The 27,828-nt window shown below is 42.7% G+C and overlaps 2 protein-coding genes across 3 annotated transcripts in view; both read left to right on the top strand.

The window, feature by feature from the left end:
• The window catches only part of MTHFD2L (methylenetetrahydrofolate dehydrogenase (NADP+ dependent) 2 like), a 67,999-nt gene extending 55,193 nt beyond the window's left edge, over positions 1-12,806 (top strand). For both annotated transcript variants that reach the window (XM_073340366.1, XM_073340365.1), the window contains exons 7-8: positions 3,412-3,537; positions 11,207-12,806. In XM_073340366.1, the coding sequence (XP_073196467.1) occupies positions 3,412-3,537; positions 11,207-11,319 (239 nt within the window). In that variant the 3' untranslated portion in view covers positions 11,320-12,806. The remainder of the gene's footprint in view (positions 1-3,411; positions 3,538-11,206) is intronic.
• Positions 12,807-15,682: 2,876 nt separating this feature from the next.
• On the top strand, positions 15,683-27,556 carry EPGN (epithelial mitogen). Its single transcript, XM_073340364.1, has 4 exons — positions 15,683-15,835; positions 24,103-24,220; positions 24,939-25,091; positions 25,518-27,556. Exons 1-4 carry the CDS (start codon positions 15,697-15,699, stop codon positions 25,549-25,551), a joined length of 444 nt encoding a protein of 147 aa, XP_073196465.1. The 5' UTR covers positions 15,683-15,696; the 3' UTR covers positions 25,552-27,556.
• The last annotated feature ends 272 nt before the right edge of the window (positions 27,557-27,828 follow it).

The raw sequence follows: 27,828 nt of genomic DNA, 5'->3' as shown, positions 1-27,828 counted from the left end.
GGGTCCAGGAGGCAGCCTTGGGTGGGTTCGGGGGGTACTGGCTCCAGGTCTAGGGTGAGAAACAGTTCCTGGCTGTCGGGAAAACCGGTTTCTCCGCTTGCTTGCTGTGAGCTATCTACAACCTCCTCCTCATCATCATCTTCTTCATCCCCAAAACCTGCTTCCGTATTGCCTCCATCTCCATTGAAGGAGTCAAACAACACGGCTGGGGTAGTGGTGGCTGAACCCCCTAAAATGGCATGCAGCTCATCATAGAAGCGGCATGTTTGGGGCTCTGACCCAGAGCGGCTGTTCGCCTCTCTGGTTTTCTGGTAGACTTGCCTCAGCTCCTTCAGTTTCACGCGGCACTGCTTCGGGTCCCTGTTATGGCCTCTGTCCTTCATGCCCTGGGAGATTTTCACAAAGGTTTTGGCATTTCGAAAACTGGAACGGAGTTCTGATAGCACGGATTCCTCTCCCCAAACAGCGATCAGATCCCGTACCTCCCGTTCGGTCCATGCTGGAGCTCTTTTGCGATTCTGGGACTCCATCATGGTCACCTGTGCTGATGAGCTCTGCATGGTCACCTGCAGCTTGCCACGCTGGCCAAACAGGAAATGAGATTCAAAAGTTTGCGGTTCTTTTCCTGTCTACCTGGCCAGTGCATCTGAGTTGAGAGTGCTGTCCAGAGCGGTCAGAATGGAGCACTCTGGGATAGCTCCCGGAGGCCAATACCATCGAATTGTGTCCACAGTACCCCAAATTCGAGCCGGGAACGTCGATTTAAGCGCTAATCCACTTGTCAGGGGTGGAGAAGGATGAATTCAAACTGGAACAGGTACAGAGAAGGGCTACTAGGATGATCCGAGGAATGGAAAACTTGTCTTATGAAAGGAGACTCAGGGAGCTTGGCTTGTTTAGCCTAACTAAAAGAAGGTTGAGGGGAGATATGATTGCTCTCTATAAATATATCAGAGGGATAAATACCAGAGAGGGAGAGGAATTATTTAAACTCAATACCAATGTGGACACAAGAACAAATGGATATAAACTGGCCACTAGGAAATTTAGATTAGAAATTAGACGAAGGTTTCTAACTATCAGAGGAGTGAAGTTTTGGAATAGCCTTCCGAGGGAAGTAGTGGGGGCAAAAGATCTATCTTGCTTTAAGATTAAACTCGATAAGTTTATGGAGGAGATGGTATGATGGGATAACATGGTTTTGGTAATTAAATATTCATGGTAAATAGGCCCAATGGCCTGTGATGGGTTTTTAGATGGGGTAAGATCCAAGTTACCCGGGAAAGAATTTTCTGTAGTATCTGGCTGATGAATCTTGCCCATATGCTCAGGGTTTAGCTGATCGCCATATTTGGGGTCGGGAAGGAATTTTCCTCCAGGGCAGATTGGAAGGCCCTGGAGGTTTTTCGCCTTCCTCTGTAGCATGGGGCACGGGTCACTTGCTGGAGGATTCTCTGCTCCTTGAGGTCTTCAAACTACAATTTGAGGACTTCAATAGCACAGATATAGGTGTGAGGTCTTTTTTAGGAGTGGTGGGTGAAATTCTGTGGCCTGCATTGTGCAGGAGGTCAGACTAGATGATCATAATGGTCCCTTCTGACCTAAATATCTATGAATCTATGAGTAAGGAAATCGATTTTAAGAGCCCTTTAAGTCGAAATAAAGGGCTTCACTGTGTGGACGGGTGCAGGTTTAAATCGATTTAACGTTGCTAAATTCGACCTAAAGTCCTAGTGTAGACCAGGGCTTAGTTAACTAGCTGCCTAGCCAGGCAGATCTGTCTGATGTCTAGTCAGATCTATTGTTGTTGTCTCTAAAGCCATAGCAATAAGTCACATTAAAAATATAAAACACTATAAGTTTATTTAAATATTGGAACACAGTTCAAAAAATGGCACTAAAATTCTGTTCTTGACAGGTAGGGCTTTTCTCTGCGTCAAAGAGAATTGTTGAAATGGTTCAAAGAGCTTATGCTGGATTTTAGCAGAGCCTGGAAGCCAGATTAGAGCAGTCATCTCTCTGCACAAGCCTGGGTGTTAAAATCAAGCTCCTTCCGATGAGGATCCTTGCAAAGAAGAGAGTCTTTGTGGACCATTCCTGCTTCCATTGACATCAAAAGAGTTTTGCTGTTGTCTTCAATAGGAGTAAGATCAGTCTGCATGTGTGTCTACAAAGAGGTCACCCTTATGCTTACCAATTACCTTGGATAACAACCTTGGCATTTGTAGAATTCTAGTTATTTCCTCTGATGATTATAAGGAAGTTTAGCTAAAACTGCAAATATTGAGATAACCTTCCATTCTATTCTGGTTCTTATACCACGTTCATCACCATGGTATCTTCCTGTATAGTGTTTTAAGTGACGTAACTATCATCTGTGGTTTTCTCTTTCTCCCATCTTCTCTCTGAGCTGAAGGGAATTATGTGAGTTTTTCTTTTTATGTGTATTAAGTTGTTTTTATTCGTGATGGCTGGTTGAAGACATGCACTGTGCACTTGAGTTCAGTTGGAATTTCTTAGTTGCTGAGGGCTTCACGCTCAGGTAGACTGCACTTCTGTAGTCCAGTTAGAAGTTAATGAAGGTGTGTTTTACTGAGGCCAGGTCATCATCCATCAGGATGGGATGCAATCTCCTAACTAGCTATAGGTAGCAGAATTATTTATTTGTGTTATTATGGAGGTTGCTCTGCACTTGCTTAGCATCAGCAAGGAATCCAAGAGCACTCCTAAAATGTGGACTGACTAACCGATTTTGGGTGTCTATCTTCAACCAAAGGAGACTGTTTCATAGCTACAAACTTCTCTGCATTTACTTCTGCCAGTAACGTAATCTCCACTTGCCCAGGTTCAACCTCAAGCAGTTATTCTTCATCCATGAACTGATCTCAGTCAATTACTGGGTTAGCTTGGTGACAGTGGTGTTTTCATATGTAGTGAAAGATAGAGTTGTGTGTCACCTGCATATCTTGAGTCCCCAATGTCTTGCTAGATCTCCTAGTGGCTGCATGTATATGTCGAACAGTTGCAATATTTTATCTGCTTCTAGAATAGTAAAATTTGTGTCAGCAATGTTACGTAAACAATATTGTACGCTGTTCAGGTAAATGGTTGGAATGTCAAGTATTTAACAATTAAATATATGGGAAATCAAAGAATCCAAGGATGTGCTGTAGAAATAGGATCTTACATAGCCTCACTGAAATTATTTGCTCACTGTAGACACAACCTCTTGACATCAACCTTGTTTCTGACCCTCAAAATCTAATTAAAACCATGGTGTTTTCTGTGTATCAAAACTATGACAAAGATACTGAAAAAATAAACCAATTATATAAAATTTTCTATAATTAAGAGCAGATTACTTAGTTCTGTATCTGGCTGTGTTAATCAAATATTTCTTGGTGATTTCAGGTATTCCAAAGTTGATTACAGCTGATATGGTTAAAGAAGGTGCAGCTGTGATTGATGTAGGCATCAACCATATCCATGACCCTCTGACAGGGAAAACCAAATTAGTAGGGGATGTGGACTTTGAAGGTAAGAAAAATACCCCTTCTGATATAAAAGTACTGGATAAGTTGGGTTTAAGGTATTTGATTATTTTTAAAAATGAGATGGTTAAATTAATTTGTCAAATCGGATCTTTTCTCCTCACCTGAAGAAGTGTATTGACAAAGCAAGAAGTTGTATCTAAACTTAATACATACTCTATTAAAGAGCCCAAGTATGACTGTTTTTAAAAGAAACTGGGACGTATAATTATAAAATGCATGCCAGCACTGATGACAGGTGCAGGGGAAGCAATGGCAAAGGGCTGTGGTGCCGCTTCCTCCCCAAGTTTCCCTGCTCCCTTTAGGCATCTTGTGTCCATGACCACTAAGAGAAAGCAATCCCCAGACCCCAACAAGTTTAGGGACTCCAATTGCATATAGTATGTATTACAGCATCACTGGTCAAGCTGCTGTTATCAAGGATCTTTCTGCACTTCCACTGGAAACTCGTATTTTAAAATATTAATTTTGCTTAAGTAATTTTCTCCATGCTAAGACTTGCTATATATAAATCTTTTGATCCTGAAAATCTTGGTGAAATTATCCTATCTTAGATCACAAATGACAATGTGCACATTGATCTCATTTTAGTATCCTGTTTTTGTGCAATGTATTACCAAACAACTGCACAATACGTCTTGATTGACAATGTCTGCTCAAAAGAAGTTCTAGACTGGAATAGCAGGATTGTTACAGTTCAAAATTAAAGTTTATTGGCAGAGCTGTGTGTGGGAAGCTTACACCTATCCACATTCTAGCTATTGGCCCCTCATTTTTGATATGCATTAAATTCATTCACATTTTTTAAAAATAATCTTTCAAGTCTTGGCATACAGGCTCTAAGTCCAACAGCGCAATTGTATTCAAAATGTTTTTTAATAGACTACTAGAGCTTCACACACACAAACTAGACAAAACCCTGCTTGCTTTACTCACACATAAAGATTTGTTAAAGTCAATGAAATTACTCTCATGAGTAGAGCAACAGGCTTGATCCTAGATATATTTTAGACATGTATGTGCGTATGTATAATTGCATGTTTAAAGTAGAGATATACAGGAAGTTATTATGAAAATATAGTTGTAACAAAATGCTCTCTTCATTTGCTGCTTTGTACAGTAGTAAGTAAAAGATGGTAAAATGGTACAAGAAATGTTACATAGCAGATGCTGTTCAGAACTGCAACAAAATATAGTAAACAGAAGTTCCACAAACTACTAGTATATACAAGGGAACATAATTTGCATAAACACATCTTAAATATGTGAGCCACATTTCTCTTTATTTCTTTAAAAAGTTTATCTGACACTCTGAATATAACATAAAGCTATATCCGGATGGCCAGGTCATGATTCAAAGTTTCTGTACATGCAGATATAGTACTGTGCTGTGTATGTCTTGACAAGTTCTGCTGTGGCTTGTTCCTCAGGATTTTACCTGGGGTGAGGGAAGATCCCAGAAGGAGGGAGGAACTTTAACTTGTGTTATGCCACTGAAGTTATAGGTAGTACTTAGCTGCACATTGCCATAGGGAGATTGTTTTGTTTTGATTAATGATTTAGTGAAACTTTCACCGATACTAATGAACCAGCAACAATCTGATGCATATAGGCTGTAAAGTAAAACATTTACATGCAAATTATTCGACTTAGCAGTTAAGAAGTGGAGCAAGCCATTATATCGAGTGAAAATGATATGGTAATCACAATCTGAGTTATTAGATATTTGCATTTTTGTTTAATGTGTTTGTTTTCACCAACAGTATCTTAAATTGAGCAAAGTATTGTACTGAGAATTAATTTAATGATTCTCTGAATTATAATCGGTTAGTATACAAATCTGACCATTTGGCTGAATTCATATTTATACACATCTGATTTTTTTTTAAGGTTGAGTATAAGATGCTTTAAATGGCTAGCAGTAATATGCAGTAACAGTTTAAAGTGTCACCTGTCTCCATCCTGCCACCCTCCCTAATCTCAGCTGTTCTGTACTATTAAACCATCCTTGACATAGAAAAATGTGCACTGGAATAGAAAGTGGGGCATTAATTCTCACATGGGCAATCCAAATTTAAATTTCCTTTATAAGAAACATGTATAAATATGGCTTGGATTAATCAAAGCCGTATGATTTGAGATCACCTTTAACAGCAGGGTGGGATCTTCAATTGCCACATCACAACTAACATCTTGGATTCCCTGCTTTATAAATACTGAAAGATGCTATTTAAAACTAAAGCAAGCTTTAAATGCTTTAAAAGTGGACAATGGGGTGAATTCCCACCTCTGCTGGAGGGAGTTCAGGATGGCTCTCTACACCTGTTTTTGAAGATCTTACAAAGTTTTACTTTATGGTATTTATAAAATTTCTCTTTATGCTCAAAGAAACTATAATAAAACGAAGTTTTCAAGCTTCACATTTGAGCAGAGATGAGGATCAAAATCATGTGGGTGTCCATGCTTACTCTTCCCCAGAATATAAGGATAAAACAGACATCTGATGGGACTCAAAGGAAATAAACATAAAAATTGTAATAGGGAATAGTTGTGCAACATACAAAACATTATATAATTAGCCTGTGGCACTCACTTCCACAGAGTATCATTAAAGTAAATAGCTTTAGTAAGTTTCAAAAGAGGAATAAGTATTTTGGTGCAGGCCCGACACAATGGGCTTTATGCAGCACTTTATCATGTACCAGCTATTCCATGTACATGAATTGATGTCAAAGAGCCTAATCACCATGTTTGAATTTGTAAGTATTTCCCCCTATTAGTCTTGGGGGAGATTTTCAAAACCACCCAAGGGGCTTAAGAGCACAAGTTCCACTGACTGTCAGTGAGACTTGTGCTCCTAATTCCCTTAGGTGCTATTGAAAACCTCCCCTCTTGTCTCTGATTTGCAGGTGAACTCTGTCCCCAGAGTTCAGGTTGGGTCTTTTCTCAACAGCGACTTCTGATGTGCCCAGGATAACCTGGCATTTGCTGATAACTGCCTGGAGTTTCTCATATGGCTAACTAAAATCCTTCTTTTTCCTTCCTTCTTCCAGAGTCCGGGGTTTCATAGATTTGGCAGGAAGGCTGCAGCAGAGCCTCCATATGTCAATAATGATTTTGCAGCAGATAGTAAATTTGATGGCTGCAACAGTTTTTTGAAGTACCCATAGCATATTTTCTACACAAAACATCCAGAGTTTCTGACCACGCAGAGACGCACACCATATCTGTTCTCAGATGTTCTGAGTTGGTCCAAGTACAGAGACAATGTGAAATTAGCTATGGACTTCCAAGCAGCATCAGGCCTGACTTTTTCCATCCAGATTGTCTCTTACTGCTGTTGGTCTCTGAATCAAATTCACTCCTGGTGTAAAGAGCTGTCAGTTCATTGCTTAATTTGTCTCTCTGTGCCTACTACACCCCAAACCTATTAAATACATTGTTATATCCAGACGTTGCTCAAACTCGCACGCTTTCTCACTCAGGTAGTCCTGGTGTGTTTGGATCTTCTCTTTTGGACCAAAGGGGACAGCTCCTGTTGAAGGCAATGATAGCTGGGAGTACTCAGCACTTCTGAAAATCAGAATTTAGCTCCACACAACAAACTTCTGCTGGCCTAGCTATGTTGGTCAGGATTATGATGAGGTGTGACCCCTGACGGAGCTATGTTGGCAAAAGCCCTATATTGGCAAAACTGAGCTTCTGCCATTATAGCTTATTCCAGCTCCCCACCCCCACCCCTTCACTCCCAAACAAACTAAGTTATATTGGCAAAAGCTCAGTTTTGCCAGTATAAGCTGCATTCATACTAGGTGCGATTTGCCAAGCTAGTATACAAGTATAGCTATACCAGCAAAGCACTCCTTGTTTAGACATACCCTAAGGGTCTGAGGTAGGGCATCCAACATGAGTGGGATGTTTTGAAAAATTGGCCAATATCTGCAAGCATCTCTACCATGTGGATTGAGGCTCTTGGCCAGGGGTGGGCGAACTTTTTGGCCTGAGGGCCACATCAGGGTTCCAAAATTGTATGGAGGGCCAGGTAGGGAAGGCTGTGCCTCCCCAAACAGCCTGGCCCCATCCGCCCCCTCCCACTTCCTATCCCTGACTGCCCCCCTCATAACCCCCCACCCATCCAACCCACCCTGCTCCTTGTTCCCTGACCATCCCCTCCTGAGACCTTCCCGCTCCTAACCACCCCCCCGGGACTCCACCCCCTATCCAACCCCCCCTGCTCCCTGTCCCCTGACTGCCCCAACCCATATCCACACCCCCACCCCTTGACAGGCCCCCCGGGACTCCCAAGCCTATCCAACCCCACCCCCACCCCCCATTCCCCATCCCCATTAGAAACAATGGAGTTATACTGGTGTACAACTATTGTACAAAGTGGAAAATCACAGCCTAGATATTCACATAGGGAAAAAATAGTACTTTGTGTGAAATATATAATGAAAAAGTTACATTTTAAATTAATGACAATTTGGAGTAAATAACGTGCTAAATGTAATGTTTGTGCCAAAATGCTCTCTTGAGTGTTGTACACAGCTCAACTTTTGATCTGCAAAAGTTGCAGACTGCTCCTTGAGACTGTTACCCACAAACGTTTAGTTCAAAGAGTGAAGTTATGTTTGTATCTGGTTGTTGTTGACAAGAGTGAGTCTAGTTGGTTGGCATAAGAGCACTGTCATCTACTCTTCTGTGATTAATCCTCTTAGATGTCTGAAGTTCTTAACTTTAAAGGAACCTAGCAAATGAAGACTGTTTCCAAAGTAGAGGATCCTGTTTGTCAAGGAAACAATCTGCTTTTCATTTCTTGTTAAGAATCAAAGAAATATTTTAAAGTTCTAAATAAGCTGCAAAATGACATCTCGTTCCCCTTAAGCGCTTAATTAGAATACTGGCATTTTCCAGACTGCCAAATAAATGCTTAGGGCACTGTATGTTTCAAGAGTCTCCATGCAGTTAAAGCAGATTCAGAGGCTAGAGCTTTTACATCACCTAAAAGTGAAGGTGAGACAAAGTCATTGGTAATGCAACACGTCATTTGCTGCTGATTAGTCTGTCCTATCCAAACACCATCTCAGAAACCGCACATTGATTTATCATGCTGCACAGTCAAACCAAATCTACTTAGAACTTTCAGGGCCAAATTTTCAGATCTGGGCACCGAAGTTTGTCTGCAAAAAATGCATTCAACACATCCACATTTACTCCTCTAGATAGGGATTTACCAGACTGCAATCACCCTTTTGCAAGGGCAAACTCATTTTTAGATGGCTTTTCTTAGTCACCTATTGTTCATTTTAAAAATGTGACCCTTGAACTGTCGTTTGCAAATTGACCCTAGGCAGGTAGTTATGTAAGCCAGTATAAAATTAAACCTTTGCAGGATAATGATACAGTACAGTACATAACATACAGTGCAGGAATAGAAACTGCCCAGCATCTGAGAAAAACAGCACCCTATGCATTTAGTCCTAACAGGGTCACCAACATGTCAGGTAATTAATACTATGCATGATTTTCATTGCTAAGCTTTCTACAGGAAAAACATCTTCAGGTTGTATATTGCATGTCTTTGTAAATAAGATGGTATAAATTGCATTCTGAATAGTACCCCAAAGAAAACCATGAAATATTTCCACTTGGAAACAAATTTGTTTCCATTTGAGGTACATTCTGTTTTAATTAGTATTATGTTATTCCCCAAAACAGGATAATAGTCTTGATATGTGCTAATATTCGTTCAGGCATGGGTATAGTTCCATTCAATGATTATGAAATTGATTGGGACAGTGCAGTGATAACTTTACTAAACTAACACATCAAATTCAATCAAAAAATGAGTAGTAAGTAGTTCAAAATTATAAAACTAATAAAAGAAAAGGCAAATAATGTATCTGAGAATTTTAAGAGTGAGTGTCCTATTTCATCAAATTCATTCTTATTGTATAATGTAAGCAAAAAAACCACATTGCAATTTATGTTCACCTTTCAAAAAGCTTTCAACGTGTCTGGTGGCATCAATCGAGTTATTAAAACCCTATCAACTTCAATTACCACTACTAGATTTTGCCTCAGTAAGGGCTTGATTTGGCGCTAATGAACTCAATGGGAACTTTGTCAATTACCTCGGTGGATGCAGCATCAGGCCCTAACTGAAAAAATAGTATGGAGAGGTATCGTCATTCGTAATCAATTGTTTGTTACCAAAAAAAAACTAGAAAATTAATTAATATCCTGTCTATTAAACTTATAGCAACCCTTCATTTCCTCTTCTCAATAGTTCTTTCTAAGATCTTTCATTTTACTCACCAATCGAGCACCAGATACATGTAAATTTAATTATTCTGTAGTATTGGCAAGTAACTTTATTCCTCATATTTTAGGTGCCTAATTTTCTACCCCTCAATCTCCATGGATCTCATCTAATGCTTAATTTGAAAATAATGGTGCAATTTCAGCCCATTATTGACTTTGGTGGGATAGTCCCACTTACATCAGAGGTGAACATGGTCCACTTAGGGGAAAAAAAGATGTTTCCTTCTTAATCCACGTATATATGCTCTGAGTACGTGCCTTTCCCACACTATTCTCGAGCAGCGTCCATATGCTATGCAGAGTCCAACTCGGTGGCAAATACTGTTTAGCAATTCCAGTTCACTCCTCTATTCTGTTTCATGCATTTGGCAAGAACAGGGTTTGATTTTTCTGGCAATTCCTTAAGAGCTAGCACTGCCAATTCTGAAGCTGGTAGTGGGGAGGTGAAGATGTACAACCTGAAAAAATCACATGTTCTGCAGCAGTTGAGTGCAGAAATAGACTTGCCATGTAGAGGAACCACAACTAGCCCGTAATTTATTGATTGCATTCCATCATTTGTTGGGTTTTCTGAAAGTTAAATGATTCCCTTGCAAGTGGTGAGCCTGGGGTTCCAATTGTTAACCTTATGCAAAATATATAAGTAGCACATTGTGTCAAGAAATTCCATCTCCCATGTCAACAGGTTAACATGACACTGTTTTCCATTTTTCCTGTGTCCTTAAAGGCTGTTTTTTAAATGTCTGGGATCCTGCCATTAATATTTCTCATGAGTAATGAAAGAATGTCCTAACCCTCGGTAATGTTTCAAGGTTTGTGACTGAGTTGCTGGTGTAGTTTTCAGCAGCTTCCTGGGGAAACTGATTATGTAAAACTGACCCCCGTGAGAATTTATTACTTGAGGCATTGAATCCATTCAGCCCCAACTTTGTCTTTTGGTCTTAGCCCAGATCTCTAAGCCATGTTAGCCAGTAAATTCCTCTCTCTCTTTATTCCTCCCTTTCCTTTGTATTCTGGCCACAGGCAGTAGGCCAGGTTGAGGAGAGGGGTTGGAGATAGAGGGCTCAAACCTCAATCGCAGCCCGGCTGTTTGTACATTTTTAGAACAGTGGTGGTGGAAGTCCATCTGTAATCCCATCCACCAGACGCATAGGTGACTTGGACTTCCATTTTTATTTTCAAAGTGAGATTCCCAAACTTTTCTGAGATGCGCCGCTGATTTCCAGCTGATGACACAGTAAATTCATGCGCACTTTTGAAATATCAGAGCTTTTGAAAATAGATTGTTTGGAAATATTCTTACAGTAGTATATTTTTTCTCTTTATATTAGAGGTAAAGAAGAAAGCTGGCTTTATCACTCCAGTCCCCGGAGGAGTAGGACCTATGACTGTTGCCATGCTCTTGAAGAACACGCTCATTACTGCTAAAAAGCTCATTTACTAGAGAGCTACTCTACACTGAAAAATGAATCCAAGTCATTCTATTTATTGATACATAAAACATTTATTTTTTACTACAAATATATTTATTTCTACATTGTATTTATTTTTTCATGTAAAATATTATGAATCCGATGATGATTTACAAAATGTTGCAATACCTTATGTTACCTCCTGCAGCTGAATTGTGAGTAAAACAAAGTGCAGTTACAGCTTTCACATGTGTATTGTTGTTCTGTAGGTCAATCTTGTTTATAAAAAAAAATAAGGACTAAGATGCTTTTGAATATTTTACTCTAAGTCCTATTTTCAAAAGTGACTTAGTCAGTTAGGACCCTAAACTTCGTTGAAAGTTAATGAAGCTTAAGCTCCTAAATGCTAGATCACTTTTTTGAATATTGAACTTAGGCTCCCAAGTCACTTATACACTTTTGAAAATTTTATTCTAAATCTTAAATTCCTTGCAAATCCAAAACTTCTGTTGATGTCAGTGGGAATTTTGCATGCCCAAGTAATGCAAGATTCAAACCTAAGATTCAACTGCACGCCAGTAATGCTGAAATCATAAAGGGCTCACATTCAGCATGTACATTTTTTTTTAACTAAAATAAGCTTACACACAAAAGGCCAAATTCTGACTTTATTTTCCCACCCAGAAGTCAGTGGGAGCGATGCGCACTAGAATGGAAACCAGAATTTGTCTCCTTCAAAATCCAGGCTTTGTTAGCCAAATATGTTGATACACATGCAGCGTGTTGTGTTTCATTTTAAGCATGCTCATGTTTGATATGTGATGATCCTACAATGTGACCATGCATGGATCACTTAGTAGGATCAGGACTGGGATTAATAAGTCTATAGTAAAACCTACTATAGAAATGTGTCATTGGTAACATAAAAGGGGAGAAAAAGATCATCCAGAATGAAATAGTTGTGTTAAAACTATGAACTGCATTCTCTCTTGCCTCCTGTGATCAGCTTATGTTCTTAGTCTCTGCCATAAGGCCCAATCCTGGTCCCATGGGAGTTTTGCTATTAACTTCAATGACCACAGAAGAGTGACATTGGGAAGAGGACACTACTGCTATAAAAATAAGAGGTAAACTTGGGAGAATAGGGAATATTTATCTGCATTTAAAGAAGAAATAAAAATGTTGATGCTCACTTATTCATTCAATGAGAGAGAGGGTCAGTTAAAAAACTGGATTAGAGTAATCAAATGCGATGTAAAATTAAAATGGGAATGCCAGTCAATACCAATAATAAGCCATTCTGATGATGATTGCATATATTATTAACACTGAGGGCCCACTCCAGCTCCGACTGACGTCAGTCAGAGTCAGATTGGGCCATTGTTTACATCTCTGAATCTCAGTAGAGAGGGTTTTGATTATTTACTCTAATCAAGAGCCATTGATGCTTGCCTGTAGTTTGTAGATTGCCTGAATGAAAAAAGCCCAAATATAATGCTGAATATTTCTTCAAATACAAAAATGTACTTTCTACAATAAAAAAATGTTGGAAAGTTACATTTGTACTGATTTTTCTTATGACAGTTTTTTCTGTTTAGCTTTTAAACACCAAATACCTGCTATTTTCTTTAAATGTACATAAAATACAAAAATGAAAAGTAAAAGTATTTATATTTCTGCTAACATTTTTCTACATATTTAGAAAAATTAATGGTGGCCCAAATAGTATAAACCAAGGAAAGAAATAAAACGGTTGTGCCAAATGAACAGAATAAAATTATAATTTCTGTAATGTGTTTTTTACAGGAAGAACATTTGAAGCCTGAGGCATAAACAGTGTCAACAAACATGTACAAACAATGTCCCAATTCTGCATACATTTAGGCTTTGTCTACACTAACACTTTTGTCGGCCAAACTTTTGTCAGTCAGGGCTGTGAAAAAATATACCCTGGATCAACACAGGTTTCACCGACAATAGCACCGGTGTGGACAGTGTTATGTCGGCAGGAGATGCTCTCCTGCCAACATAGCTCCTGCTGCTCATTGGGGGTGGTTTAATTATGCCGGCAGGAGAGTGGCTACACAGAAGACCTTACAGCAGCACAGCTGTGCCGCTGTAAAGTCAGTAGTGCAGACATAGCCTTAGGTATGTGCTTAAATTTAAACACACGCATAAGTGTTTGCAGGATCAGGGTATAAGGATACAGTCCTGTTGAACCTATTGATAATGAAGAAGCCACCTTGTGGGTACTATAAATTAAGTTCTATTGTGTGGGTAGGTGGATGGATGGATAGATATAGAAAATAAAGCTCGCTTGATCCAGCTATCCTCCTGAATTGTGACTTATTAGCAAGGGTTACCCACCTAGGCATAATACACAAGCTGCACCCCACACCTGAAAAAGATCAAAACCTACTGGCTGTAATGCATTACCAGGAGAGTGAATTAGAATGGGCAAGGCTAACACGCCATTTCCCTCCTGACAAGTGAAGCTCCTGGATCTAATTCCATGGGTCACTGAGAGGAACACAACACAGAAGAATAACCTGACACAGTGAGACACGTTAGAGATGTACCACAGTATCCTTACATTGTGAAATGTTCGTCCCTCCCTCTAGCTCTCTCTTGAGAAAGTGGAAGTGGCTGCTAATGTTCTGTGAGCATAACAATGTGCGAGAGTTAGGAGCAATGGGACTACTTGCATGTACAAGTACTTTACTGGGCCAGGCCCCGCTATATTTTATTATGTCTGATTAAATTAGTGACCTTGGGAGGGACCAGTCCTAATTGTAAATGCTAATAGAAATGTAACTGATGCTGTACCATATTCCAGGTATCTTAATCCATTTTAGGTTCTTATATGGCTCCTTATATCAGGCCCTTTGGCCTGAGCTGTTAGCCAATATGCAGGGCCTTGCAGGATTGTTTCCATTAGGAAGAGCAACAAGTGATATGAGTGAGGTATATTTGTCAGTGCAACCCTGTTTATTTACAAGAATGTAAACAGAGTCCTGTTTCCCTGCACACAATAGAAACAAACAGGAAGAGTCAGTTTTCTTCCTCACAATTTCCAAGTCTACCTTCCTGGCCAGTAGTCTCCCCAGAGAGAAGCTCTTGGCTTCCTTTCACAGTCATGCTACCAGTTCTTCTCTGGCTTTCCCAAGGCTTTCTGCTTCTCACCCACGTAGCTCCAACCAAAGAATGCCCCTGCTCCTGCATTTTCAGTCAGTTCCAAGGAAACCCCTTGGCATGCATGGCTAAGGCTCTGCCCCGGCCTTATGCAGCCAGTACTTTGGGTAGTGGTCTCCCATTGTTTCAGCTATCGCTAAACAAAGGGACATTTCATTGCTCCCTTACTTAGCCTGAATGAGAGGTAGCTAGCACTCTCATCATCTTCAGTGAGATCTGTGTCTTCTAAGTTCTCAGCTAGTGCCTTAACCATTGGCCAATCCTTCCTCTCTAGGAATAATATAAGGCCCCCAAAATACAAGCCACACAGAAAATCTCTCTCATTTGTAAGTAGTACATAGGTTTAGTTTCACTGACTTTTGCTTCACTGCATCTTTGACAGATACCAGGTTTCTCCATAAAATAGTGTCTTTGCATGCACAATTATGCCTACAGGTAATAGGAAACGGGTGTTTCAAAAGAAAACCCAAACAGATTGCTAGATAATGGTAGTTTCCTAAATGAATGTGTGGTTGCCCTGAGGCTTTAGGTTGTTGCCAGATGCACTTTTTTTTTTGATTGGTAAGAACACGAGGTGACGCTTCATGGTATAAGTGCAAGAAAGACACATGAGCACAGGTAAGCAGAACAACTCATCTCTCTGGAAAGAAGAGAAGAAACCGCTGTTAATCTGCTGCTAGATATGGCATTTGGAATGCTAATATATATTTTGCTACGAGGTAGGTTTATTGGGGTTTTTATTGGTGTCCTATAGACATAGGGTTTTGTATTGTTACATTTGTTTAAGAAAAGTTCACTCATACTTTCTGTAATAAGCAGTGGGGGAAAAAATCCAAAAAGTTCAAAGGAATTCAGAAACAAAATTAGTTTCAATAGTTTCTGACTTCACTGAATTTTTGGATAGATATGATTTCATTTAGAATCATTTTAAAGAGAATCTATCTATCTATCAGTAGATATGTCTTGTGTAGCATGTTCTAGTGAACTATATTGTATGCAATATAAAGTAACTACAATGGGATTTATAACAGCATGGATATGTATTTGGAGACTGTACAAACAGTAGCTCATTTTCTGTTCCCCACAGTCCTATAACTAAGCTGTGACAAAAGGAATTCAAAGAGGCAAGAACTTAATAAAAAGAAATCCTCATTATTTAAGTTGATTAATTCAGAAGTCCATTTAACGGACACATTTGTACAGATGAAATAAGCTTCATGCAAAAGTGTTTTCCTGCTAAAGCCAATATGTGTTTGCATTATACAGCAATGGTAGCACTTGGTGAAGAGGCAGCTATTACTGTTTCGTCGCTAACCACAGGCCTGTGGAAGAGCTGGGCAAAAAACAACACAGAAGGTATTTCTTCTCTGCTCTGTATTGTCTCAAATAAGCATTTGTAGACTGAAAAAAAAAATCCTATCTACTGAGTGTAGCTGAATTGATAGCTACTCTTAATGTGACTGTCATTTAGTCAAATGGTAGTGTTTATTGTAATGCGAATATTTCTCGACTAGTTTCAGAGTAGCAGCCGTGTTAGTCTGTATTCGCAAAAAGAAAAGGAGGACTTGTGGCACCTTAGAGACTAACCAATTTATTTGAGCATAAGCTTTCGTGAGCTATAGCTCACTTCATCGGATGCATAAAGTGGAAAATACAGTGAGGAGATTTATATACACACAGACCATGCAAAAATGGATGTTTACCATACACACTGTAAGGAGAGTGATCTCTACTAGTTTCAGAGGGGTAGCTGTGTTACTCTGTATCAGTAAAAACTATTAGGAGTCCTTGTGGCACCTTAGAAAAGAGGTGGGTAAACTACCACCCATGGGCCACATCCGGCCCGCAGGACCCTCCTGCCTGGCCCCTAAACTCCTGGCCCAGGAGGCTCACCCCCAGCCCCTCCCCCGCTGCCCCCTCTTCCCGCTGCAACTGCGCCGTGCTCTGGGAGGCCAGGTAGCGCAGTTGCAGAGTCACGGCCTGACCCGGTGCTCTGGGCAATGTGGCTGTAGAGCTGCCAGCCACCGGTGCTCCAGGCAGCACGGTAAGGGGGGGTTGGCTAGAGGGCCGGGGAGTTCAGGGGTGTGGTCAGGGCTCGGGGGTGTGGATAGGGGTCAGGGCGGTCAGAGGGCGGGGAATGGGGGGGTTGGATGGGGCAGGGGTCCCCGGGGGGCAGTCTGGAATGGGAAGGGGGGTTGGATGGGGTGCCGGGGATGGTCAGGGGTGGGGGTCGGGGGGTGGATGGGGCAGTCAGGGGTGAGGGTCCATCAGGAGGCGAGAAGCGGGGGCATCGAATAGGAGGCGGGGCTGGGCCACACCTGGCTGTTTTGGGGGAGACAGCCTCCCCTAACCGGCCCTCCATACAATTTTGGAAACCCGATGTGGCCCTCAGGCCAAAAACTTTGCCCGCCCCTGCCTTGGAGACTAACTAACAAATTTAGTTGGGCATAAGCTTTTGTGGGATATAACCCACTTCATCAGATGCATAAAGTGGAAAATACAGTAGGCAGGTATAAAAATACAGCACATGAAAAGATGGGAGTTGCCATATCAAGTGGGGGGAATCAGTGCTAACGAGGCCAATTCCCAGCAGAAGGTGTGAGTATCAATACAGGGAAAATTATTTTTGTAGTGTCCCGGGGGACACGGCTGTGAATAGAAATTGTACAGCGGGCCACCAATGTTCACAAAATTGGGGTTGGGATGTGGGAGGGGGAGGGGGCTCTGGTTGGGGGTGCAGGCTCTGGGGTGGGGCCAGAAATGAGGAGTTCAGAGTGTGGGAGGGGGCTCCGGGCTGGGGCAGGGGGTGGGGTATGGGCAGGGGCGGGGAGGGGGCTGAGGGCTCCGGCTGTGGGTGCGGGCTCTGGGGTAGGGCTGGGGATGAGGAGTTTGGCGTGTAGGAGGGTACTCAGGGCTGGGACCAAGGGGTTTGGAGGGCGGGAGAGGGATCAGGGCTGGGGCCAGGGGTTGGGGCACTGGGGGTGGTGAGGGCTCTGGGGTGGGGCTGGGGATGAGGGGTGCGGGACGGTGCTCTGGGCTCAGCTTGAGGGGTTTGGAGGGCGGGAGGGGCATCAGGGCTGGGGCAGGGGGTTGGGGCACGGGGGGAGGCTCAGGGATGCAGGCTCCAGGCGGCCCTTACCTCAAGCGGCTCCCAGAAGCAGCAGCATGTCCCTCCAAGTGGAGGCGTGGCCAGGCAGCTCCCAGATTAAAATAGCTGGCGGGCCGTACTTTGCCCACCCCTGTTGTCGATGGAGCCCATGATGTGGCTTGGCGTTTATGTTTCTCCGAGACATGGGTGTTCTTCCAGGATTGGATAAAGAAGAAAAAAGGGTCCTCTTTGGTGTCACATCACTGTAGACATTTATGTTCTGATTCACTGACGAGCTTCGCTGTCTGAAATACCGGTTGTACTAGAGTGGGAGAATTTATTATGGGCCAGATTTTTTTACAAATGAGAGGTTCGCTTGCATGAACAAAGCCACGTGGGCAGCAGTGTCACCTCACTGTGCCCTTGCTGTCATTACGGATATAAAATGGATATTTGCAGTCAGCGAGAGGGTGGCTTTAACAATTGCGCACAGAAACAGGCATGCAATCACACCCTTGGGCTTGCAGATAGAAGTAGTCGTCTGCTTTTAAAAACTGTAACCCTTTAAGAGTTAGAAGACTGGACTTTGGGGTGGAAGGAAGGTGTTTAAAGACTCCTGTGTGAAACCGGTCACATCCCTTCACTCCATTCTTGCAGCTTCCATTTCTAGGTAGGTGGAACAGTCATTAAATACTGAAGAAAGGAAGCTCATAATTAAAGCATGTTAATAACAAACCCTTAGGAAATTAATTAACTCCCAAGTGAATGCCAGGTTGGAAATGGCACTATCCTGTGGGATTGTGGATCCAGGCAAGAGGGAGCTGAGTCCCACACCCATCAGCCAGGAACCTTCCTCCTTTCCCTAGTCTGCATGTCATATACAGTCATCCTCAACTGCAAAAATTAGGGGTTGGTGGGTCACCTTGAGTGGCAAGGTCAGCGAGAGGAAAGAAACAAGATGGGGAGACAGGAGGCTGGGCTGGCAGCTGCCTGGAAGTTGATAGGGAATATGAGAATTTCTTCCTGCCTGAGGGGGACATCTTCCAATGTTCGTCAGGAAGGAATCAGGGAGCTAGGAAGGGTCTTGTTTTACTCAGAGTGGGATGAGGGGGACAGAACTGGGTGACAGTTAGAAGAGCTGGGTCATGGATGAAAATCTACATGCTCATTGTCATTAGCTCAGTGCCAACAAGCGAGGGTGGATATACTACTCTCATCCTCGGTGTCAAAATGCAGGGAAAAGAACCTGTGCAGGCCCGCCCGCCAGCCAGCTCCTGGTCTGTTTTGCACAGCCTACTCCAAATAGCACCCTGATGGATCAGCTGTCATACTGCGGTCAGATAAGTTCTTTGATGCATTTACCTGCATCCCTGGGGATGATTAGTTCAGAAATGGGGCAGTATGCATCAAAGTTAATGCAGAAGAAATGATGGATCTCTGTCTGATGCAATTTCTATTAAGTGCATTGTCGTCTGGAGCTAAGGCTGGGCATTTGTACTTTATACAAATCTACCTCTGGCACTCACGATGGTTTTTGGATATTTTGCGTGTGTGTGTGTGTGCATGTGGATGATCGGACTGTGTGTGTGTGTGTGTGTGTGTGTGTGTGTGTGTTGGTATATATGGTAACTATATAACATATACACTTAGTTTTTTTTTTTATAGCAGCTCTGTCATTCTGTGTCAAACCATAACGTTTGTCAGTTTTGTCATGATCAACCCTTCAGTTATCCATTATTTTGATTTCATGTCAGATCAGGTCAAATTCACTCTTTGTATGACTCTCATGTGGCAAACATCCATCCATAGGCATGCTTATACTGCATATTTTCTTCATGTGGACTTAAAGGGCAAATGGGAACTAATACCTGGCTCTTATATGATGCTTTTCATTGATAGATCACAAAATGCTTTGCAAAGGTCAGTATCACTATGTGCTCTTTAAACAGCTTATCCAGTGCCTAGGTGGATAATATGATATTTAAATTAGTAGAATTGTCTCCATCAGTGACTAGAAAAAAAGTTTTTCTCTTTGTTTCAAATTTTGTAATTCATTTGAAAGTAATTACTTTGAAATTGTAGTCTTACAGTATTTAACACTTTTAATTTTGGGGTCTGGATTTGAGATCTGAGCTTGCAGCCCTTAGTTAGACAAAACTCCCTCCAATGTCAGCGGGGGCTTTGTGTGTGTGTGAAGAATTACTGTAGGACTGGGCCTCAGAATTACATTATTCTCTCCAAGCTTTGTCTCAAAACATTTTCTAGGCCTGTTTTCATTCCTGTTTTAAATGTATTTAGAATAACAATATGAGGTCTGATACAGCTATTTTGTACTTTCATCGTATAAAAATGGAATGCTGCCACCTTTTGGCAACTTGCAATGGTACTTCCAAACAAAACCAGGAAGGGTTTTTTTATGCAGATTGAAAATATTACAGTTTTATTCTGACAGCTGGAGATTTTGAGCTTTTTTCTATGTAGGTTAGCAAATGTTAATGATATTTTTTTTAATTTATTTAAACCATTATACCATGGTTTTAAGTGAAATATTTAGCAGAATAATCCTACCTTCCCGGTGTTGACAACAGGGGGTGCTACTACCCCTGAAATGGATCTTTACTGGCTCCTGGTGGAGCAGATTACTGTCATACCAATGAGAAAGATCCACAGTAATTATTTTCAATGCACAGCAGTTTATTGAGAAGGAATTACACAAGCAGTAAAGGGTTATATCAAACACATGACTCCTATGTTAGACATTAAAAGCTATACATTCTCCTTAACGAGTCTCTCTTTCACAAACAGGCCCTGTGCTAGCCTCACACAGTTCCTGCTTGGCAGAGAGAGAAGGTGGTTACCAATTTTATAGACAGCTTCTTCCTTCCAGGTCTGGTCTTCTCAGCCCTCTGGTCTGTCTCGAATTCCCCCGAGGCAAGGCCTCGGCTGCCTGGAAACCCCTCTTGTCACAGTCCTACTTGAGCCCACGGAGCAGAGTTTTGGCTACTCTGTCTAGCAGCATTGCTTCTTTAAGTGTTAATTAAGGAATCCCAACAGTAATTTAATTTGCTTGATTTTTATACTCTTTCCTCAAAGGAGTCACATGTCTTAAAAGCGTGCCCAGTGGGCATGTGGCTACTAATTTTTACGTGGCTATTACTTTTGGAGAAGACTGCAGAGCAATGCCAACTGAACATTACCCCACATTCACTCCCTTATCAATCATTCACTTCAGCCCCCTGCGTGATGTCCTTCAACAGGATCAATATGCCCCCATCAGCCCATGCTCCATTTAGGATGTTCTACACATGTTCTTTGCTTTCAGGTGGACTTATTTGCTGACCCAAAGATCAGTATTGATCCTACACGCAGCATGGAGCCAGTCAGTTTCACCTCTGGCATCTGCCCGATGCTAAGAGAAGGATTCTGCTCCCAGAATCCTCTTTCGCAGTTCAGTCATGTCAAGCCATGTTCTCACACCATTCATTCAGTACGGCCACGCCAATTCGGCACCATCCCAACACCCAGTATCGCTGCGGTACATGAAATTTAAAACAAAAGGCAGAGCTTAACTTTCTTGTGACACTGTGGGTTTGCGCTTATGCTCTCGTTGTGGTTCCAGAGTCTGTCAGCACTACCCTCTGAGTCAGCCGCAAGAGTTGCTACAGAGTGACATAAAGGGTATGTCTACACTGCAATTAGACACCCGCAGCGGGCCCCTGCCAGCTGACTGGGGCATGTGGGCTGGGTCAGTTGCAGGTGTCTACTTGCCGTGTGGACCTACCCAACGTGCTCCTGCAATGCAGGGTCTGGGTGCGTTGTCTGCACAGCCCGGCCATCCTCAGCTGACCTGCAAGACTATTGCCAGGCCTCTGCTTTGTTGTACTGTTACTTGATTGCTAGGCCAGCCTCTGTTAACATGGGTATGCTTTAGAGTGTGTGACATTTTACTCTGATTATTAGATACAGGGTCTAATTCTCTGCTAGCAAGAGTCATTGACTTCAGTGGTTACAGCAGCAGAGAATTTTGCTTCACAACCTAAAAAAATTCATTTTAAATGAAGGTGGGTTCTTCCCACTCCAGTAGCATTTCCTGAAAGGGAGGAATAAACCATCTACTTACTTCAAGAATAAATGTGTATAGGCCCTTTCATTCCCTAAAATACCAAAGCACCTAATAAACCTGAGGCTTGATGCTCCTACCAATACACATGTTGAGTTGTACTCTTTGCCTCTTTTTGACCCTGAGCAGCAGTTTGGAGCTCTGGGGATGTTCAGCTGGGGGATGCAATTAGTGATATCAGGTATTTATCTGATGCAGTTTTGTTTACAAAGAATGTACGAAGTCCTATGTCTCTGAGTGAGTGCAGAAAATGTTAAATAGCAGGAAACCGCTTCTTAGCTTACAGCTGCAAGCCTCTTTAGCCAATGGACCCCAAAATACTCTCTGTAGCTTTTTCAAGGGTCACACTGTTTTCTAGGGTTGTCACCTTTCTAATTGCTGGTAACAGGAGTCCTAAGGCCCCTCCCCCTTCTCTTCCTCTTCCCCCCAAGGCCCCGCCCCCATCCCTTACTCCTCTCCCTCCCTCCCTCCCCCTGTCGCTTGCTGGATCATCTTCACCTTCCTCCCTCCCCAGCTGTGCCCCTCTTGCTCCAGGGCTGGCACAGGAGCTCCTGCAGCCTGACAACAAGCCTGCCTGCAGGTAGGAGGCAGCCCCAGCTGAGCAGGGGCTGGTGTGGGTTAATGACCTGGCACCGCCTCCTTCCCTGTGGTAACTGGACTCTTGGTGTCCAGTCAGTACATCTGACTGTGCACTGCCAGGTCACCTTTTCAACCGGACTTTCCGGTCAAAAACTGGGCACCTGACAATCCTAAATGGCACCTGGACACAGAAGCCAAAAACCGGGTTCTCCAGGTAGAACCCAGATGGCTGGCAACACTACTGTACTCTCCGGCTACTGCTTGGCTTGTTTGCTTTTTGCCAATGGCAGGCCCCTCTGTGTTCCGTCAGGTCCTCTCTCTCTCTCAGCAAAGCTCTCCCCCGCCCACTCAGTCCAAACTCCTGGGCGGGTTCACAACCCCTTTTGTCTTCGGTGCAGGCGTGATGGTGGAAGGGCTTCTGATTAACTCATCCTGTTAATTGAAGGGTGAGTTTGCATCCAGTCTCAAAAGAGGTACGTGATTGATGCAGTCTCCAGTCCCGCTCAGCATAACAGTATCTTGAATGGCAGTGGGGCTACTCACTTAGGGAGCTGCCGCTCTGCCTGAGTAGTGGTGACAGAATCAGGCCCTCTATATGTCAGAATCACTTGACTCGTCACCAAAGTGCAGACAGACGTGGTTTACAATACATTGGCACGCAAGAGCCATCTAGAGCTGTTTAGACTAGCATGAGAAGAGGAAGAGCTCACCCAGCTGAGCGCACGGGGGAACGTAGCAAGGCAGAATGGAATGACTCCGATTGGAATTTGATCAGGAAATGGGGGATTAATAATGTTACCCTTGAGAAATGTGTCATGGGATCGTCAGTGACCACAAGTGGTCAGGACAGGACGTTGGACTTACATCTCTGACGGCACCTCCAACAACATACAGTACATGTGCACCCTTTTGGAGCATTGTTTCAGCATGTACTAGGAGGGAAGCTTTCCGCTTGACAAAAGACCAATACCAGACTTCAGTTACTTGGAGGTGGTGGTGTTCTCATCCTGCATGGTTTTGCTTTTCTTGCGGTCACAACTGAAAGAAAGTGTTGTGAAATATTCAGGTAAGAAGTCACTCGGCTATGTTTAAAACAATTCCCTGAAATAAGAGGCATTGATTGGCCGCTCCTCCCAATCAATAACTCTGGCAGTCAGGAGGCCTGTTCAAACAAATACTTCCTCCGACAGCAAGCCTTTGAGACCTTCCGTTCCTTTGCCCCACCACCACCACCCCATCCTGCGACCTGTTACTGTTGGCCTCTGGCTCCGTTCTATCAACAAATAGTGATCTATCCACAGTCCTGAAGAATGGTCCTGATATGTGTCATTTACATAACAAAAACAGCTGCTAGGGTTGGGAACAAACTATGGGCAAGCTGCCTTACAGCCATGGTGTTCTGTCCTTTTGATTTAAAATTAATCACAGTCGGCCAGATTCAGAAGCACTGGCTAACAGCAAGGTAAGTTACAGCTCCCTGAACCTGCTGATCCCCTGTGCCCCTATCCTGCTGGGTTTCAGGCTGTGTTATGCTGACATTAACTTGGAATGAATCCAGCATATTCATTAAACTTCTGCACCTTAGAAATGAAGAGGAAATCATTTCTTTAAAACTGGTGTTTGAAAAACTCCATGCTAAGGTGTCCAGCATCTCTGTTCTGTTTTAGTTGGCAGTGTCGCTATTGGTCAGCAATATTTACATCACCTTAAACCTGCGTGCAATGGGGTTTTCTCTTGTAAATGACTGTATGTTTAAAAATGACGCGATTACTGTTTTCAGACCATTTTATTTCTTCAGATGTAACTTTCCCTCCTCCCCAACATCTTTCCCAATAGACTCCACCAAGAAACCTATTGCGCTGAAGCTTATGCAATCCTGTCTTGAAGAACACGACAGTTATTGTATTAATGGCCTCTGTGCTTTTCATAATGAACTCAAGAAACCCATATGCAGGTAAATACATTGATTGTTTAAATAAATGCTCTTGGAGAAGTAAACAAGTTTATATTTGTTTTCCTGTGTATGTTACACATCACTGTTATCCTGACCTGCACTCTGATCTGTATGCGGGCATAAGTTTAATGTCTGAGTAGTTCCACTGAAGCCAGTGGGACCTACGCACATGCTTCAAGTTAGGCACTGTGCAAATTCAGGTTCTCTATTAACAAGACACTAGAGCTGTGACAACATCATACTCTTGGGAATTAAAGCTTGCTGGAGAAAGCGAAAGCAGAAGATGAAGTGCTTGGAAGCTGCTTTTGACACATTCTGATATCAGAACTGCAGCATCGAGCTGAAATCAGAAGCTGAAGGGTTAAATTTACAGCTGTGTCCATTGTTTGACTGCTGGACTCAGGGCAGGGGCCACAAAGGAGCTTTCTAGAGCTATTCTTGGTTGCCTGTGGGCCCAATGGTCATTACAACAGCTAGGTATCACCAGAGCACAGTGTTCTCTCACGACACCCTCTATCAAGGGGAATTCTCAGCGCGAGGGATCCAGCAGCTTTTTGACATACAGGGTTCCGACTGCAAAATAGAATCTGCCCACCCCAGTTTAGTTCCCTTCCACATTTTAATTGCAAATTGTTTAAAATTAATCAAATGTAATAGGCATCTTACAGTCTCAAGTTAAGATTTTCTGAATACTCTTGTGGATTTCTTTTTCTTTTAGGTGCCTGACAGGTTACAGTGGAGAAAGATGTGAACACTTGACGTTAAATTCTTATGCGCTTAATTCTTATGAACGCTATATTGCAGTGGGAATTGGTGCTGGAATGTTACTGAGTGGGATAGTTGCTCTAATCTATTGCTATGTAAGAAAGAGGTATGGAAAATGGTATTATCTGGGGCACAAAAAATTGTTATGTGACTTCCTAAACGGTTCAGAATACCTGGAAGTATGAGTATTCCTATGCTAAGGATTTAAGTTAAATATGGTTCCTTTTGCATTATATTAGTCTGAATAATTTGACAGATTTTGGGGAATGTTGTCTAGTGGATAGAACAGAGGGCTCAGAACTCGGTTCCTGGGTCTGTCACTCACGTATTATGTGATCTTAAGCAAGTCACTGAACGGCTCTGTGCCTCTATTTCTGCATCGGTAATGTGTAAAATTATTCTGAAACTGCCAACCAGCACTGATTTCATGGGGACTGCTCACGTGACTTAGGCAAGTAGGATTTGGCTCAATTTACATCATTACAGTTCTATCATTGTGTGATGAAATTCACAAATCTGTTGTCCACTTTAGATGCGGGAAGTTGAAATCACCGTACAAAGTCTGAACCGGGGAGACAGCATTGTGAAGATCTGACATAGGACACTTACCAATTTGCCTGTAAATTACAGGAGGTTCCGAGTTGAAAAAACTACCAGTGCCAACAAAATACTAGCAGGTGCCACAGCCTGACTGATAACCTGAGACAATGGAAATCAAATAGCTGGTACCCAACTGGCACGCCTGTAGAACTGGCTGGCTTCACTCATTTTGATGAAAGCCTTCATTGCTTTAATAAAGGTTGTTGGGGGACTTATCTGGGTGCATTGAAATGGCTGAGGATCCTTCCCCTGTTCGACTACAGTTCACTTGTTTTTGGGAGGAGATCTGACTTCTTTTAGCTGCTTTTGGAAACTTCAAGCCTTGATTGTTCAACAGGGAAGGGCATTCTGTGTGGAGGAAGACAACAATATGTCTCTCAGTGCTCTGAGGCAAAGAATGGAGTTCACACACTGCCAAAGGCAAGAAGTCCATCTAGCCAACTTCTGGTTTCCCAATGGCCTATAGTATGGGTCTGGGCTGACATGAATACTGCAGATCTCTCAAGTGGGTTAAATGCAATATATGCTTCTATTGCCACAATGGACAAAGGCAGCAAAGGCTTTGCACTGGGAAATGGGTGAGTGAAAAAAGATATAATTAAAACTAAGAAGAATAAAGATCAGATGATTTTGGAAAAATAATAAGGAGAATGAGAGCAGTCCCAGAGATCTTAGAGGACAAAGGGCTCCTGACGTTTTGAGAAGAATAGAGCTCAAATGATATCTTTTTTCAAATGGACTATGAAAGTGTTCATCAGGACAGCTTTGATCTTCCAGTACATCACACAGCAGCTCCCCACACTCCCAGACTTGTCAGTCAGGCATCTTCTTGCCTAGTGATGTGCACTGCTAGACAAGAGAAACAAGATTCTAGTTGCTATGGAAGTTGCAATTTTGTTATAAGGACTGTGACAAAGTTCCTACTCTGCCTTGGTGGTTCCTGCGCTTATTTGCAGATTTGCTTGCCTCAGAGATTCACGGCAGCCCTCACTTTGGCCACTTTTGCTGGTGGCTCAAACCTGCCGTTCACTCAGCTAACCTCATCACTGGCCAGCCTGGGGAAAAAGGAAGGAGAACAATCCCCGCAGTCTCTGCTGATCCACCATGTGCATCGGGGAACAGCCCAGAGACCTTCCCCTCTGGTGGAACCCACAGTCCACGTCAACTCCTCCTGTGTCTGATCAGGTGTTGGGAGGTTTGGGGGGAAGCCGGGCCCGCCCTCTACTCCGGGTTCCAGCCTAGGGCCCTATGGACTGCAGCTGTCTAGAGTGCCTCCTGGAACAGCTGTGTGACCGCTACAACTCCCTGGGCTACTTCCCCATGGCCTCCTCCCAACACCTTCTTTATCCTCACCACAGGACCTTCCTCCTGGTGTCTGATAATGCTTGTACTCCTCAGTCCTCCAACAGTATGCATTCTCACTCTCAGCTCTTAGTGCCTCTTGCTCCCAGCTCCTCACACGCATGCCACAAACTGAAGTGAGGTCCTTTTTAGACTCAGGTGACCTGATTAGCCAGCCTGCCCTAATTGATTCTAGCAGCTTCTTAATTGGCTCCAGGTGTCCTAATTAGCCTGCCTGCCTGAATTTGTTCCAGCAAGTTCCTTCTTCTTCTTCTGGAACTGCCCCTGTTACCTTAACCAAAGAAAATGGACCTGCTTAATCTGGGACTAATATATCTGCCTTCTAACACTCTCCTGTAGCCATCTGGCCTGACCCTGTCACAGGACTCACTAATACAGTTCTACCCAGCTGACTTCGCTCTCATGGAACGTGTAGTGTATCACCATTTAAACAAGAATGAAATGGATAAAGGAAATATGCCCAGCTCCAACCTGCCAGATTAATATTATGTGCTTTCTTTTTCTTCTCACCCACAAGATGCTTCAGATGGGGAGATTTGTTCTTGAGATAGGGAAATAAAATAGATTCAGAGGACAATGGCTCTTGAAAGACTTTGCAGCTTCTAACTGTGAGTTTTGGAATACTGGCGCTGATCATTTTCAGCATTGCTCAGAAGGTTTTTTGTGTCAGGTGCTGCACATTGTGGATCCAGATTTCAGCTGCATTTAGACACCCGGGGCGCTAACAGTGCCTAACTGTGTAAGGGCTAGTTTGGAGACATCATTTGTCTTTTGAAAATCAGGCTCCCTTGTTATGTGGGGTATTCACTTTTTCCAAGTGATGCATGTCGGGTTTGTTTTTTTTTAACATAATGTCATTAGTAAGAATTGAAATGCTCACA

This window comes from Lepidochelys kempii, chromosome 4 (assembly GCF_965140265.1).
Source record: "Lepidochelys kempii isolate rLepKem1 chromosome 4, rLepKem1.hap2, whole genome shotgun sequence".
NCBI classification, from domain to species: Eukaryota; Metazoa; Chordata; order Testudines; family Cheloniidae; genus Lepidochelys; species Lepidochelys kempii.
This window is presented reverse-complemented; position numbering and strand designations above follow the sequence as displayed.

Coding starts and splice junctions, on each gene's coding strand:
- EPGN (XM_073340364.1), top strand. CDS start 15,697: ATGCAAAAGTGTTTTCCTGCTAAAGCCAATATGTGTTTGCATTATACA. Junction 24,221..24,938: donor CTCAAGAAACCCATATGCAG/GTAAATACATTG, acceptor TTTTTCTTTTAG/GTGCCTGACAGGTTACAGTG. Junction 25,092..25,517: donor TATTGCTATGTAAGAAAGAG/GTATGGAAAATG, acceptor TGTCCACTTTAG/ATGCGGGAAGTTGAAATCAC.